This window comes from Hemitrygon akajei, chromosome 17 (genome assembly GCF_048418815.1).
Source record: "Hemitrygon akajei chromosome 17, sHemAka1.3, whole genome shotgun sequence".
In the NCBI taxonomy this organism is placed as follows: domain Eukaryota; kingdom Metazoa; phylum Chordata; class Chondrichthyes; order Myliobatiformes; family Dasyatidae; genus Hemitrygon; species Hemitrygon akajei.
In genome coordinates, this window is record NC_133140.1 from 14,732,164 (window position 1) to 14,744,628 (window position 12,465).

General features: G+C 42.5%; 1 protein-coding gene and 1 long non-coding RNA gene across 7 annotated transcripts in view; one reads left to right on the forward strand and one right to left on the reverse strand.

Moving 5' to 3' along the window:
* LOC140740502 (RNA-binding Raly-like protein) overlaps positions 1-12,465 on the reverse strand; it is a 1,929,462-nt gene that overhangs the window by 1,102,880 nt on the left and 814,117 nt on the right. For all 6 annotated transcript variants that reach the window (XM_073069704.1, XM_073069706.1, XM_073069701.1 and 3 more), the window contains one exon: positions 9,751-9,870. In XM_073069704.1, the coding sequence (XP_072925805.1) occupies positions 9,751-9,870 (120 nt within the window). The remainder of the gene's footprint in view (positions 1-9,750; positions 9,871-12,465) is intronic.
* On the forward strand, positions 4,518-5,873 carry LOC140740503 (uncharacterized). The gene is made up of 2 exons (XR_012101870.1): positions 4,518-4,823; positions 5,714-5,873. It is a non-coding gene; the product is annotated as an uncharacterized lncRNA (long non-coding RNA).

Consider the following 12,465-nt stretch of genomic DNA (forward strand, 5'->3'; position numbering starts at 1 on the left):
AACTAAAAATGCTTCCAACAGCGATTCAATATATATTTAGATGCAAGCAGAGTTGGAGGTGTGGATGAAAAATTGAAAGTGTCTATCTTTCTGCATGTAATTGGCAAGGATGATTTGGACAGCCTTCAAATTGATGAGACATCCTTGACATTGGACAGTCTGATGACAACATTTGATGAGTACTTTATCCCAAGTAAAAACATCACGTTTGAAAGATATGTTCTTTTCCTGTGATCAGAAACAAGCTGTTAGCTTTGACCAATACTTAGCTGAGCTACACACACTGAGTAAGTTCTGTGAGCTTGGGGATTCGATAGATTCACTAGTTAGAGACAAAATAGTTTAACAAACTTCAAATAATGGGCTCAGAGAAAGATTGCTCTGTGAAAAAGATTTAATGCTGGAAGAGACTGTGGATATGCGTAGGGCAGCGGAGACCACACAAGCACAAGCCAAGGTGCTGCACAGGGTGGAAACGACAGTGTATGCTGTGAAATTAGAGGAGTAGAGCACAAGGCGTAACAGCAGATGTGGAGGTAGGTACATTCTAAAGGCATGTGTTGCTTATGGAAAGTCCTGCAATAACTGTGGGAAGAAGAACCATTTTGCAAAGCTGGGGTACCAAGAGAAAGGTGGACACGGTTGCTTAGGAAACGGAGGAAGTCTTTGTAGATTGTCTATAGACTGCTGGTGCTGGAAAAACAGAATGGATTGTTCCAGTGACTGTGAATGAGACAGTAATTCCATTCAAGCTGGACACCGAAGCCCAGGTGAATCTATTATCCATGGATGATTACAAGAGTCTCAAAGTAAAGAGCAAGATTTACCAAGTTAAGTTAAAAGTAGGCTGTACTGGAGAGAACATTCTTGTAAAAGGGGGATGTATAGTGACCTTCAAGCTTCAAAAGGCAGCTACTGATTGTTGCAAAGTCAGTACAGCCAAAATTAGGTCTGACTGCATGTGAAAGGGTCAACCTGGTGGAAAGAGTTTTCATAGTGGTTTCACAGACCAAAGATGACCATACTATGCATGGAAGAGTACACATGTACTTAGTATGTATTGTATGTAATTAGTTTTGCTACAACAAGTGTATGGGACATTGGAAAAAAGTTGAATTTCCCCATGGGGATGAATAAAGTATCTATCTATCTATCTATCTATCTATCTATCAAATATCTTTGAGGGGTTCAGATGCTTACCTGATGTAACTTGAGAAACTTGTAACATCATCCATGAGAGCTGCTGAGTGGCTATGCAAGAGAAGCACAAGTTCTCCATCTTCCATAGACATCCATACCCCAGAATGACAGTCAGATGCCAGTGCTGAACAGAATGATCGAGATGAAGAAGTTGTTGGTCTTCCTTCCACTTCATGCAGTTTGGTTCAAAATCAGTCTCATCAGCTTCCAGTTAAAGACTGGAAATCAAAAATATCTCCACGATCCTCTCCAAAGTTGAATAGGAAAAATAAACAGGAGGATGGACCGAATACAGTTCCAAATGTCAGAACAACAGCAATAGCTCAACACCAGCCAACAGACTGGGTGAGCTCACTGGTGATTACTCAACAGAAAAGTGAAGCATACGATTATGCCTAGACCCAGGAGATCTGAGTAAAGAGAGAGCATTTTAAATTGCCAACACTGAAGGAGATCACAGAGAAGATTATAATGAATAGTTGCCAAATAATTTAGCAGACTTGTCTGTGTTTTGACAGGTGAAGCTTGATGAGGCAAGATTGAGACTATGGACTTCTCAGCAGAGAGAAGATATTGTCTTCCTCGGTTACTGTAGGGGATCCTGTCTGCTCTAGAAGTCTACCATGTGATCTTTTGAGGGCATACCTGGTGTCAAGACCATGATGGATGACATCATTGTTTGGGAGCCCACCAAGGAAGAACATGAGGCAGGTGCTAGACATGACACGGAATGTTAAGTTGAAGTTAAGTATAGAGAAATGTGAGTTTGGTGTTAAGACACTGACTTTCATAGGCGATGTCATATTTGAAGAGGGAGTGAAGCCTGACCCAAGACAGACATCAGCCATTGAGAACATGGAGAGTCCCCAGAACAAAGAGGAGATGAACTGTTTCCAGGGGATAGTGACTTATCTGACTAAGTTTATCCTTCAAATGTCTACTGTGTTAGCACCACTTAGAGTGCTCCTTTCCTTAAGCAGTGAAATGAGTGTATTTGGTCTCACAAACAAAAAGAATGTTTCCAAAGGCTGATATACAGGTCAATGGTGACATGTATTTCCAGTATCTCCTGATAGAACAGAGAAGATTATGATGGCAGCAGGGACAGATGAAACAATGAATGTACTCATCGAGACAATGCAGAAAGCATGGCCAACTACTAGATAGATAGATAGATAGATAGATAGATAGATACTTTATTCATCCCCATGGGGAAATTCAACTTTTTTCCAATGTCCCATACACTTGTTGTAGCAAAACTAATTACATACAATACTTAACTCAGTAAAAAAATATGATATGCATCTAAATCACTATCTCAAAAAGCATTAATAATAGCTTTAAAAAGTTCTTAAGTCCTGGCGGTAGAATTGTAAAGCCTAATGGCATTGGGGAGTATTGACCTCTTCATCCTGTCTGAGGAGCATTGCATCGATAGTAACCTGTCGCTGAAACTGCTTCTCTGTCTCTGGATGGTGCTATGTAGAGGATGTTCAGAGTTATCCATAATTGACCGTAGCCTACTCAGCGCCCTTCGCTCAGCTACCGATGTTAAACTCTCCAGTACTTTGCCCACGACAGAGCCCGCCTTCCTTACCAGCTTATTAAGACGTGAGGCGTCCCTCTTCTTAATGCTTCCTCCCCAACACGCCACCACAAAGAAGAGGGCGCTCTCCACAACTGACCTATAGAACATCTTCAGCATCTCACTACAGACATTGAATGATGCCAACCTTCTTAGGAAGTACAGTCGACTCTGTGCCTTCCTGCACAAGGCATCTGTGTTGGCAGTCCAGTCTAGCTTCTCGTCTAACTGTACTCCCAGATACTTGTAGGTCTTAACCTGCTCCACACATTCTCCATTAATGATCACTGGCTCCATATGAGGCCTAGATCTCCTAAAGTCCACCACCATCTCCTTCTACTAAGAATAACAGACCAATATATATCTAGGATGACTGCGCACGCAGAGCTGAACTGTCAGTAGTGGAAGATATGGTCTTCAAAGGGAACAGATTTGTGATCTGTGATCAGATTTGAGAGATTGGTTGTGACTAGACTGAACTCCTGCCTCAGCAAGGACCTGGACCCATTGCAATTTGCCTATCACCACAACAGATCAATGGCAGATGTAACCTCAATGGCTCTCCACACATCTTAGACCACCTGGACAACACAAACACCTACGTCAGGATGCTGTTCATCGACTATAGCTCAGCATTTAATACCAACATTCCCACAATCCTGATTGATAAGTTACAGAACCTGGGCCTCTGTACCTCCCTCTGCAATTGGATCCTCAACTTCCTAACTGGAAGACCACATTCTGTGCGGATTGGTGATAACATCTTCTCTTCGCTGATGATCCAACACTGGCACACCTCAGGCTGTGTGCTTAGCCCACTGCTCTACTCTGTATATACACATGACTGTGTGGCTAGGCATAGCTCAAATACCATCTATAAATTTGCTGATGATACAACCATTGTTGGTAGAATCTCAGATGGTGATGAGAGGGCATACAGGAGTGAGATATGCCAACTAGTGAAGTGGTGTCACAGCAACAACCTGGCACTCAACGTCAGTAAGACAAAAGAGCTGATTGTGGACTTCAGGAAGGGTAAGACAAAGGAACACATACCAATCCCCATAGAGGGATCAGAAGTAGAGAGAGTGAGCAGCTACAAGTTCCTGGGTGTCAAGATCTCTGAGGATCTAACCTGGTCCCAACATATAAATGTAGTCATAAAGAAGGCAAGACAGCGGCTATACTTTATATTAGGAGTTTGAAAAGATTTGGCATGTCAATAAATACACTCAAAAACTTCTATAGTTGTACCATGGAGAGCATTCTGACAGGCTGCATCACTGTCTGGTATGGAGGGGCTTCTGCACAGGACTGAAAGAAGCTGCAGAAGGTTGTAACTCTAGTCAACTCCATCTTGGGTACTAGCTTACAAAGTACCCAGGACATCTTTTGGGAGCAGTGTCTCAGAAAGGCAGCGTCCATTATTAAGGACCCCCAGCACCCAGGGCATGTCTTTTTCTCACTGTTACCATCAGGTAGAAGATATAGGAGCCTGAAGGTACACACTCAGCGATTCAGAAACAGCTTCTTCCCCTCTGCCACCTCTATTCAATATACTTAATTGATTTACTTGTTTATTTATTATTATATTTATTTCATTCATTATTATTATTATTTTTCTCTCTCTGCTAGATAATGTATTGCATTGAACTGCTGCTGCTATGTTAACAAATTTCACATCACATGCTGGTGATAACAAAGCTGATTCTGATTCTGATTCCAGTGTCACTGTGCTAGGAAATGCTCCTGAAGATACATGAAGGGAATCTTGGTGAGGAAACTGTAAACAAAGAGCTTGTGAAGTGACGTACTGGTCAAGAATGAAGAAAGACATCAGCCAGTCCACTGCTTCATGTGGGATATGCCTTACGTACCAAAGCAGCAAGCAGAACTGGTTACACCACACCACGAGCCCTACTTCAAAGATGGAGTGGATTTGTTTGAATGCAATAGGAGTCATATTTTCCAATTATCCAGAGGTTGCAACACTGCAATCAACTCAGCAAAGCAGTCATCACTTTCCTATGTTTGCATGGTATGGAGTTTCATGTGAAGTAGTATCAGACAATGTTCCACAACTTTCAAGCTGTGAATTCAAGTCCTTTGCCAATGATTGGGGGGTTTTGACATATAACTTCAAGCCCACATCACCCAAAATCTATTGGCCTAACAGAGAGTTTGGTCAAGGTAGTGAAGGGCCTCATGAAAGAAGAGCAGGATGGAAGAGAGGATTTCCACTTAAGTCTGTTGACCTACAGCGATGTGCCACTGCAGAATGGCATTTCATCAGCCCAAATGCTGATTGATGGGTCACTAACCTTCCAGTACACAAAACCTGTTGACACCTATAGGAACACACAAGGTCAAATTGGCTAAAGAGAAAGGGAAAGACAATCTGAAACAGTATCACAACGAGACTGTGAACAGCCTACCAGTCCTGAAGCCTGGAGATCAAGTGTGTATTTGAGATCACAACTCCAGCACATGGTCCATGCAAAGTTATGTGAAAGAGGAAATTCCTTTACAATCTTACCAGATCCAGTCAGAGCAAGGAACACCTCTGAGAAGGAGCCTTGTAGATCTATGACCACAAGTTCCAACCCATACCTGTGACATGTCACCTGTCAGTACACCAAAGAGGGCAGCAGATGTGAAAAATAAACTTCTTGGAGTTCTCAGAAAGATACTAATGTTAACATAGCAAGTGAAAGCAATATGTTGATGGAAACAAATAGCAGACCAAAGAGGAGCTTCAAACCACCTCAGAGATTGACCGAGAGTTATTGAGTGAATAAGGGATTGCATTTTCGCATAATAATTGGTTAATGTAAATATGCTGAAAATACTTTATTTGTAATGTTGGAAAGCATTATTATTTCTTGCAGGTTTATGAGGACATAGTATTATGTTTGTTTTTCTTTAAAGGGAGAAGATGTGTTATTATGTGTGTACATAATAAAGAACTTCAGTTCCCAGTGTGCAATGTGGGCAGTTCACCTGGAACCAGCAGTGACATTGGTCATCTGGTCACATGCACTCATGTCAAGATGGAGCCATTACTCTGAATAAAATGTATTAATTTTTACCCATGCTCTTTGTATTTAGTAAGAACGAACATAACACATGTAACACAAAGTAGAGGCCCAGGGCATCCCTGTAAGCTTCAGTGTTTTGTCCAGGCCACATTGTGCTCCATATTCAACCCGTCTCTATTTGCAGCAAGCATCACATTTCATGGATTGTTGTGGTATGTTCTCTCTCATTCTTGATCTGTTGGCAGTAGGGGAGGAGCTACCTACCACTGACTTTCAGCACTTTCTTTGTCCACCTCTACAATTTAATACTATCATTACCCTCCTCTGTAAACCACAGATTGTGCCTCTTTCTTATGGAATCCCCCTTTCCATTTGGGGTATACATATGCAAAGTGCTATGGATCGGTTGGTAAACAAACACCACCCAGGGAAGGGCAATAGCAGCAAGGCAGGGTGAGAAGGAGAGAACTGGAAGAGAGAGGAGGGAAGGAATGGAGGGGCATATATGAAGGAAGAACAGGAGAGGATGTAACTAGTGAACTACCAGTTCTTGGGCCCCAATTCTTAACTACTTACAGTACTGTGCAAAAGTCTTAGGCACATACACAGGTTTCCCCCACTATGTGAAAGTAGAGCATTTCTATGAAACCTTTTGTAAGCCAATATGGCGTAAAGTGAAGAAGCAATTACCATTAATTTATTTGGGAAAAATTTTTGAGTGCTCCCAGACCCAAAAAATAACCGACCAAATCATACCAAATAACACATAAAACCTAAAATAACACGAACATATAGTAAAAGCAGGAATTATATGATAAATACACAGCCTACATTTCTACTATATAAAGTAGAAATAATGTATGTACAATGTAGTTTCACTTACCAGAATCGGGAAGACAGTGAGTACACTGGAAGGTTCACGCATTTTTCTATCATACAGTTCTTTGTAAGCACTCAAACCATCCTGAAAACCTGCCCTAAACCTACGTACCCTTTCAAAATTAAAGTTATACTTTTCTGCAATCATTACAATACTGTCAATCCTAGAGAAAATCTCACGCAGTTCAAAGCTATGGCGGCTTGATGCTGAGATGTTGAGAACAAAACAAATGCTGAACACTATTTTTGCTTTTCGCCACTCTCGCTGCTCGGGGTGCATGCTTGCCTCTATAACAGCTCACTGCAAAACAAATGCTGAACGCTATTTTCGCTTTCCGACTGTTTTCGTAAAAGTGAAAATCATCTTCGGATTTCTTTCGGTTAGCGAAAACAGGTACTAATGCAGGTCTTTTGTAAAAGTGAAGTGGCGTAAAGCGAACTTTCATAAAGTGGGGGATTCCTGTACCGTATATAGCTAGGGTGCTTAAGGCTTTTGTACAATACTTTATTTGTAAATCTGGTGGGAGCAAAGCATGTTTGGAGTGGCAAGGGTGCAGTTTCACCAGGGAGGGGTGTGGGACAGGTGGCAGAGAAGCAGTGTCAGCAGCTGGGGAGTGGGTGGTGTGGGTGTGGACTCAACCAGCCCTGAGACACCAAGCAAGATCATTTGATTCCGAACAACTGGTATATTGATCATTACAGAATGGCTCTCTGATGCTTCCTGTTCTCAGTCCACAGTAGAGACACATATTATCACACACATATCATGAAATTTGATTTTTTTTTGGCAGCAGTACAGAGCAATACATAGAATTATTACAGTACTGTGTAAAAGTCTTAAGCACCCTAGTTATATGCATGTGTGTGTGTGTGTGTGTTTGCCTAAGACTTTTACACAGTACTTTTACTTAAATGACTAGAGGAGGAAATGCAATGTAAGGTTTAGGTACAAGGGATTCCTCATTTGTTGGAAATCCGGAGTAACACAAATAAAGTGCCGGAGGAACTCAGCAGATCAGGCAGCATCTGTGGAAGGGAATAAACAGACATATTTCAAGCCAAAATCTTTCATCAGGGCTCATAACTTTTGGACTCCTGATGAAGGATCTTGGCCCAAAATGTCTGCTGTTTACTCCTCTCTATTTCCTATTTATTTCCTCTCTCTTTCTCTCTAGTCATCAAAGTAAAGTAACGTGCAAAAGTCCTAGGCACATGGACAGCATTTTGGAATGTAAGGATTCCAAGTTTGCTGATGTACGAAAATGGGTGCAAAGGTATGCCGTGATGAGGACACTGTGGTTTGGCGGTGGAATGAGCTATGGGCAAAAAGCTTGCAAATAGAGCTTACTGTGGGGATGCACGTATGGAAGAGGAATCAAACTGCAGATCAACGTCCAAATGGACAGGGAGACAAAGAGAGTGAAGTTCAGAGGTATCTACATTTTCAGACATAATATGTATCATTAAACATCACCAGCAGGTCCATAAGTGATTAAAAAGGCAAATCACACATTGGGCTTCATTGGGGTGGAAGTTAAGAATAGAGAGGATTTGTTACAGTTGTTGGGACCACAATGGGGCACCCTGCAGTTCTGGCCCAATTAATTAAAAAGGTATTGTAACAGTGGGGGCTGTTCAAAGGAAATTCACCAGACTCATTTCTGGGATCAGAGGGCAAGGCTTGGCAGTTTGGGCCTGTTTCCTTGCAGTTTCGAACAGCGAGAGGTGACTGTATTCAAACACATAAGATCCTAAGGGGCTTGACAGTGAAGATGTTGAGATGTTTACACTAGTGACAGAGGCACAGACAAGGGTACACAGCCATCACAGAAAAAGCCAGACATTGAAAACTGAGTTGCATTGTAATTTTCGCTCTCAGAGGGAATTGCATCCCTGGAATTCTCTGCCCCGAGGGTAGTGGAGGTAGATGAAAGTTATGGCACAGAAAAAGAGCTGAAGCCAGCACAGATCAGCCACGGTCACACTGAATGGAGGGGCAGGCCTGAGGGGCCAAGTGGCCCACTTCTGCTTCTATGTTCCTATATTCTTGTGGCGGGGGGAGAAAAGAGGAGGGGTTAATTAGAGAGAGGGTGGAAGTAGAGAGAGAAGAGAGGGAAGGGAGAAGTGTGAGACAGGGAATGATACAAACAATTGAATTGCTGCTTTTTACCAAAATAAATAAAGATAAAATTAGCTTCTGAATACTTAATTATGTTGAAAAATGTACTGATAATTATATACACTGAGGCAAATGTGTTTGATTAGTTAGTACCGTGGGAATGCGTACAGAGAGCAGAAGCACATACTGACCAGCCGCACAAAATCTCTGCAGTCCCAGCATGGAAAGATGCACAAAGAATAACACTGGCCTGATTGCCGGAGGGGCTGAGATGATATAAGTTAGCACCCTCTGTTATTAATGGATCCATCTCACCCTGAGGCCAGATTCTGTAAATTCTCAATGTCCAAGATCATTTTTCTGAATTATATTATCATGTAGAAGGCAAAGTTTTCCAAAAAATTCTAAGAGTAACTGCATCAAGTTCGGTGATTGCATTCCAAACTGATTTTAAAGCCTGCTAACACACTCTGTCATATACTCTATGAAAGGATAAGGTTGCACGTGACAATTATCCTCAATGTTACATCGCTATGGAGAAAAATATAGTCAGGGGCCCTCATTTCCTCTTCCATTGAATGAACTCCCAGATTCAGGGGTAACCCATAAGATATAAGAACAGAATTAGGCCATTCGGCCCATCAAATCCTCTCCTCCATTCAATTATATCTGATTTTTTTCCACCACCATTCTCCTGCTCTCTCCCCATAGACAGCAAAGGAGTTAAGGGTCTGTCATGGAGCAGTTGGCGAGTTTGATGCAGTTTCCTTATCAACCTAACTTGGGTGATTCTTGTCTCCTCTAAACTGGGCTAATAAAAGAGGGGCAAGTGACCACATCAGCAAGGAGGGCAACATCCACCCTGAGGAAGGAGACCCGAGGAACAGGGACAGAGGAAAGAAGATAATAATGGAAGAAGTTGGACTCACCCTGCTCAAGCCGCAGGTCCTGCCAGCTGATTGCGGAGTGGCACTGAAGACGATAGAGGTGCCGCCAGTCCAGAGCATCTCTGCCCCCTGGCTGGAGGCGGATGCGCGGTGGGAAGCAGTCTGTAGGGAAACAAAGATGGAGGAAACAACATAAATCCAACAAAATAAGCAGAACGTGAAACGACACAATAATCTGAGTGTAAATGTCGTTGAAGGAAGCGCTACTGAACAGTTGCGTTCTCCACCGTTGTGAAGGGGATTTAAATCGCAGTGTGTAACATTCCAATGCCCTCACTAAAAGGACAGCAAGAGGGCAGGCACGCTCCGTCCTACATATGTGGGATGTCCTCTTTCAACTCTTCCAATGTCATTCGCTCAAGCCAAGGAAAGGAACAGGATGAATGCACATCTGAAAGGCAGTTTCTTCAACAGCAGTTCAGTGCACAGCCTCCTTGCTGTCAAGGTGGGGGGGGGGTGTGATTAGTCTCCTTTTGAAAGCGCACATTAGCTAAGCTGGCATGTCATGTGTCAAGAAAGTGTGGCCGTGTCAGAGAGTTACTAATCTGAAGCTCTGTCTACATTATCAGAAACCTTCACCAAGCCATTCAAAGATCAGGAAAGGGTTCTCCCTGGTAGTTCTCATAATGTCCCTCAAACACAGTTAATCAGACAGATCACACAACAATATAAGAATCAGCAGGAGCTTTGTGATCCCTTGAGACTGATCCACCTGATGGCCAAGTTCATCCAACTGTTGGCAGACTCACCACCAGGTTCAGGAACCGTTATTACCCTGCAGCCATCAAATCCCTGAACCAGTGTTGATAACTTCACTCACTTCAACGCTGAACTAATTCCACAAATTATTGACTCACTTTCAAGGACTCTACCATCTCATATTCTCAGCTTTATTCATTTACATTTTATTTATTACAGTTGACATAATTTTTTCCTCTTTTGCATATTGGATGTTTGTCAGTCTTTGTTATTTATAGTTTTTATATTTCCATTATATTTCTTTATTTTCTAGTAAATGCCTGTAGAAAATTAATCTCAAAGTATAAACATACTGTATGTTGATAATATATTTAATTTGAACTTTCAACTTCCATAAATTGTCTATGACATCTCAGAAAAGCAATTATAAACTTCAGGAGAATTTAGTTTGCTGTAAACTACACTGAGATGTACCTCTGTGCCAGAAGCACCCAGTACCCAGACCAACTTCTCTATTTTCTGCATAGTTTTCCATCTGATAATGTTGTGATGATATTGCTGCAATATGAAACCTTGCTTTGACTGCACTTGGAGTATTTCCTGCTGCACAAAGGATTGGAGGCTTTGGGAAGGATACCAGCTTGCTGCCTGGATTTGAGGGGATGGGCTGTTTCCTCTGGAGTGATGAAGGCTAAGGGGAGACCTGACAAAAGTGTGTAAAAATATGAGAGGCAGAAAGTGAATAAAGAGTCAGAGTATTTGCTTCCAGTGTAGAAGTGTCAAATACTAGAGGGCACAGCTTTGAGCTGAGAGGAGGAAAGTTTAAAGCAGATGTGTGGGGCTATTTTTTGTACCAAGAGTGGTGAGTGCTTGAAACAGGGAGCTGTGAGAATCAGTGTCAAGTTCCCAGTGACACAGTGGACAGAGAGGTCAACTCCATCATCGACAGATCTCTGGCGGAGGAAAGACGGGAGACCAAAGACAACTTGGCATCATGTTGTGGAGGCATAAATGAGGCCCCTGAACCACAGCTGAGCACAATAGAGAAGATGGCCAAGGAGAGACAGAGATGACAGACACTCACACCTACAAAACACACACACACTCACACTTACACACACACACAGACACACACTCACACCTGCAAACACACACACACAGACACCACACACCTACAAAACACACATGTACAAAAACACACACACACACACACACACACACACACACACACACACACACACACACACACACACACACACACACACATACAGACACAAACACTCACACCTACAAAAACACACACATACACACCCCTCTTCTTCTTCTTCTTCTTCTTCAGTTGTCCACTCCTTTGATGACTATACAGTCCTATCCTGGACCCACAAGTTCTATTTCAGGTGGGACATGTATATGTGGCAGTGATGGTAGTGATGGCAACCATGGCTGCATTTCTCCTGGCTCTCTTCTACTGTCTGCTGGTTGTTCTTTCCATCTCCAGAATACGAACCCCATCCTTACACAGCTGTTGCCAAGTGACATGGTCAGCAGCAACATCCTCCGGGTCCTCGGGTCTGATCTCGCACTTCCTTAAAGCATTCTTCATCCGATCCTTATAACGCTTCTTTGGCCCTCCAGCTGAGCGTTGGTCCATGCTCCATACACACACACACACACACACACACACACACACACACACACACACACACACACACACACACACACACACACACACACACACACACACACACACACACACACACACACACACACACACACACACACACACACACACACACTTCCATTCTCTCATAACCAAGGAATAATATTGAGGATACATTTGGGAAAAAAACAAACAATAAATCAAAATGGGAGATTTAGGACCAGATATAAAGCATCCTTCCATATTGCAGTATTTGTTGTGTGCTGCTGATACACAGCAGAGTTTAATTTAATACAATGCTGTCAAGCCCACACAGAGCTGGGTGCTGTAACCACTCC